Source organism: Benincasa hispida, chromosome 1, assembly GCF_027475165.1.
Source record: "Benincasa hispida cultivar pf3 chromosome 1, pf3_genome.v1.1, whole genome shotgun sequence".
Lineage (NCBI taxonomy): Eukaryota > Viridiplantae > Streptophyta > Magnoliopsida > Cucurbitales > Cucurbitaceae > Benincasa > Benincasa hispida.
In genome coordinates this window covers 81,040,192-81,044,998 of record NC_143478.1, presented here as the reverse complement: position 1 = coordinate 81,044,998, position 4,807 = coordinate 81,040,192, and the positions used below count along the sequence as shown (strand labels likewise).

The 4,807-nt window shown below is 34.2% G+C and overlaps 1 protein-coding gene across 1 annotated transcript; it reads left to right on the top strand.

Moving 5' to 3' along the window:
- The first annotated feature begins 2,276 nt into the window (after positions 1-2,276).
- LOC120087496 (uncharacterized) lies at positions 2,277-4,466 on the top strand. Its single transcript, XM_039044356.2, has 3 exons — positions 2,277-2,331; positions 3,249-3,533; positions 3,945-4,466. Exons 2-3 carry the CDS (start codon positions 3,272-3,274, stop codon positions 4,166-4,168), a joined length of 486 nt encoding a protein of 161 aa, XP_038900284.1. The 5' UTR covers positions 2,277-2,331; positions 3,249-3,271; the 3' UTR covers positions 4,169-4,466.
- The last annotated feature ends 341 nt before the right edge of the window (positions 4,467-4,807 follow it).

The window sequence follows — 4,807 nt, the reverse complement described above, 5'->3', positions numbered from 1 at the left end:
CCTCCAAAAGGAGGATATTGGAGTAGAATTAAACATGTAGTACGTTTTATTTGAGAATTAGTTTACATTGATTTATTTTATTCTAATAAATCTAATTATGATCTAGTTGGTTATGAAGATGAAAGTTGGTTATCTAACCCATACAAGCTAGAACTTAAACATGTTACCTAGTACATGGAGAAGAATTTTTATATCATGACGATCAATGAAACAGACCATAACAATTATTTCCTCAAATCATGCTGAAATTCTTGCAATTCACAAGGCTAGTCGATAATGTGTATGACTAAAATCAATAACTCAGCACATTCGTGGAACATGTGGTTTTTCTTCTAGTAAAAATCTTCCAACGATATTATACGAAGACAATACAACATGCATATCCCAAATCAAAGGAGGATATATTAAAGAAGATAGAACAAAACATATTTCACCAAAGCTTTTCTACATTCATGATCTTAAAGAAAATGGTGATATCACTGTACAACAAGTTTGTTCGAAAGAACCTAACAAACTTATTTACAAAATCATTATCAATCACAACCTTTGAGAAATTGGTGCACAATATTGGAATGTGGTGACTCAGATATCTCAAATGATGTTTCCATGAGAGGGAATAAATATACTATATTCTTTGTATGAGTATTAGATTATATGAAATATGTACTCTTTTTCTTTCATTGAGATTTTTTTCCCAATGAGTTTTTTCCTAATAAGATTTTAATGAGGCATATTTCTTATATATAATGGGCATCTAAGGGGAAGTATTATAATATTATAATAATAGATGCCCATTAGATGCTTATGCTTAGTGTCCATTGACCATGTGTCATTAGGGTTGGCAAAAATCCCCATAGGGTCGGGTCCCCACGGGTCCCACCCCAATCAAGGCGAGGAATCACTGGTCAGGATCAAACCGGAGATTCAATCGAGTCCCCGATAGGGGACGAGGCAGGGACGATGATTGAATTTTTTATTTTTAATATATATATATATATATGAGGATGGGTCCCGTGGGGACCCGTTTTCTCAATGGGGAATCTCTGTCCCCATCCCCGCCTTCAATTGGTGGGGACAGGGGCGGGGATGGGGTTGAGGAATCCCTGCCCCGCTCCGGCCCCTGTTGCCAACCCTATGTATCATGCACTCATTTTCCCAAGTGTTATCATGTGTCTCAATATTACACATTATTAGTATCCATGTAATCCACCTCCTACTTGTCACATTGCCTATAAATAGCATTTGGTGGATTTTGGTATACGCACATGGGCAAAATCCAAAAAGATCAGAGAAAGTGGAGAAATCCATCCTTTTTATTTTATTTACTTTTGTTATTTATTTATTCCATATATTTATATATCATATTTAATTTATTTTAATATTATATTATATTATATTTATTTTAATTTTATATCTTATTAGTATCCGTATTCTTGTTGTGCTCCTTAAGTTCACAACAATTCCCCATTTTTGGTTTCTGCAGGCCTGCATCACCAGAGAAAATGAATATTTCTAATCAAAATTACCTTACAATCTAAAATTAATGTTGTTTTTTTTGTACAAAATTAAGTTTTTCTCCGACAAGATGGTATAATAAGAATGTTTTGGATATCCTTTTTACAACTCCAAACTAACCACGATAAGTTAGAAAACCATAAAAATGAGACAAAAAAAAAAAAAAAAACGAATCAAATCATGAGCCGTCATGTTCCAATCCCGTCTCACGAACGAGAAAGTGGACACCAGTCTCCAAATTTCATCAAGGAATGGTATAAATCTAAGTGTGTGTTTAGAATCATTTTTAAGTGTTTAATTTAAAAAAATAGTCATTTTAAAAAAAAATGAAGCGTTTTGGTAACCACTTAGGATAGTTGTTGAAGTGTATATTGAGTAATTTTTGTCAAAAATATTTAAATAAAAATAAATTTTTAAAAAACATTTTTTTTCCTTAAATCAATTACCCTAAATTAAGTCATTACAACCTTATCCAAAAAGAAAAATCCATCGACAAATATAAATTACTAATAAACCAAATATGTTGGAAGGAGAAGGCTATGGCCAATATGTTAATTGGACGAATACATGGGCGCCACGTGTCGCAAACAGCGTAAGTTGGAATATTCGTACGCGTCGAAAGCGCGTTAACTTTTTATTTTAATTACCTTCGCGCGAGAGAAGGGAAAATATATAAATAAATAATAATATTAATAATCTTAATCGCTTTCCCTGCTTTTCTCTCTTTATCTATATATATAACGAAAGTTCTTTAAGAATTCAATTCTCCTCGTCTCTCTCTTCCTATCCGAACAACAAAATCGTTCCATTTGATCGGTAAATTCTTTCTTTCTTTCTCGTTTACGCGTTTTCTTTGAATTAGAATTTTGTTTTGATGATTGCTTTGCTTTTTGTTCTTTATTTGTTGCGAATCTGGAATTTATCATGATGGATGAACTTTAGGTTGAAATACGCTGGAACGGTTTTTTATTTGAGAAACTCGTATTTAATTTGTGTTAAATGCTGATATCAAAAGCTTTTTTTTGTGTGTTTTCGTTTTGGAGTATTATCTACAATTGGTGATCGATTTCGTGTTTCTGATCTGTGATCGGTTGTGATTGTTAAATTTCCTTAGGAAGTGGAATGTTAAGTAGGATGCAGAGAAGAAAGGAGAGGGCAAGTTCGTCTTAGATTAAAAAGATTGTATACCTTAATATAGATGTTTTAGTTTTTCTCTAATTTGTTCTATTTAAATTTTCATAGTCGAAAGAATATATCTATAAAAGTTAGAATGCAAAATTTTGCTCCTCCTTGTAAGTGTTGGGACATGATCATATGATATTATCTCACTACGAGATTAGACCTGTATGGTTTATCAATATAAATGTTGCATTTACTTGAACATTCAAGGATCCTTTTTCTTTTTCATTTCTAATTTATATTAGACATATTCATACCAGTAACAAGTTTTGATAACAACAACACTGTGTAGACAATTTTAAAGGTTGTTGAGTCGGTCGGATGAAGTCTTTTTCTAAATGTCTTATAAGTGCCAACAAATTGGCGCATCTTGTTGATCATGAAGCAATCGATTTCCCTTTTGTCCAGTCTTCCTCCTATTTAAAGGATGTAGCTGTTTTCGGAATTGTAATTATTCTGAGTTGTCCTCTATGCTTAATGAGAAGTGTTGTTGTTGATTAGTTTGAATGAAGTTTTGTTTATATATATATAACTTTTTGTTTGTCAATTTTCAGTCAGAATTAGAAGCTGATAAACCATGGGGGGTGGAAAAGATAAACATGATGAATCTGACAAAGGTTTATTCTCGCATCTGGCTCATGGTCTTGCTCATGGAGCTGGACATCCTCATGGAGGATATCCACCCCCTGGTGGGTATCCCCCACCTGGAGGGTATCCTCCAGCCCATGGCTATCCACCCCAAGCATATCCCCCCCAACATGGCTACCCCCCGGCTGGCTACCCTCCGAGTGCTTATCCTCCTGGTGCATATCCTGGTCCCTCTGCTCCACACCATTCAGGTATTAATCCAATCAGTAGGAAGAATTATTCGATCATTAGTTTAGTCAATTACTTTTATTAATTTGTCGATTAGAATGCAGGGATTAATAACAATTTGAATCATTTTGTAAGTAGCCACTTTTAGGTTGTAATAGAAAGGAAGGCTTTTGAAGCATTTCATTATAGAAATTATGACGTTTTCTCTCCATTGTTCTTGGGATGGATCTGTTCCCTACCATGGCTTTTAATTGCATCAACAAGTATCAGATTTGTTTTGAAGCATCCGGGTGTATCTTTAATATACAATCACCCAGTTAAAGCAAAAATTCTATCAGAAAATTTTCTCAGGAACATAATGGATCCCAGCTAGTGATGGCTTTGATTGAAGATGTTTTTATAAAGTTGCTGATTCCAAATATTCATAAATTCAGGGCACGGCATGGGAGGAATGCTGGCCGGGGGTGCTGCCGCTGCAGCAGCTGCATATGGAGCTCATCATATTGCTCATGGTGCTGGTCACTATGGTGGTGCTGGTCACTATGGTCATGGTGGAAAATTCAAGCACCATGGGAAGTTCAAGCATGGGAAGTTTGGTAAGCACAAACATGGGAAGCACGGCATGTTCGGTGGTGGAAAATTCAAGAAATGGAAGTGATTCTTTTTTTTCTGCCATCTGATCTTTTCACCGAGCCTTCTTTCTTCAGTTGCTTTCAAGAATGGCGTCGGTACAGTTAGTGGCCTACCACCTTCTTCTCTAATTTCTGTAATGTCTTAAAGACTCTGGATTTCGTATGTATTCACTCTTGTTGTTTTAACTACCGTTTTTATGGCTTCTGTACTCTTGCTGCTAGACATCAATAATCTGGATATTTCCAGTTTCCACCTTATTCTCTTCTCATTGTAAATTCTTTTTGTTTCAACCTTAATCTAAAATGGATGTCCAGTTACAGTTATTTTGCTTCATGTGGGATAAACATGTGAACCATTTGTTATTGTCATCAGGCATTTGTTACCGTATTTTCCCTCTTGGATTTGCACATAGTAAATAGTTTAGTCTGTTACAATTTAATATCTATATTTTATTGAGTAATAATTTAGTCAAGTGCTTTACCATCGATAACAATCTAGTTCTATCGTGAAGATTCAAAATTTCTACTCATGTTGATTCATAGGTTAAATGGAGATCAAATTTATTTATAAAATATATAGTATAAATTCTTTTTTATGAGATTTGTAACCATTTGGTTTTTTGTTTTTCTATTCGAAAATTAAGCTTATTTCATCCACATTTTTT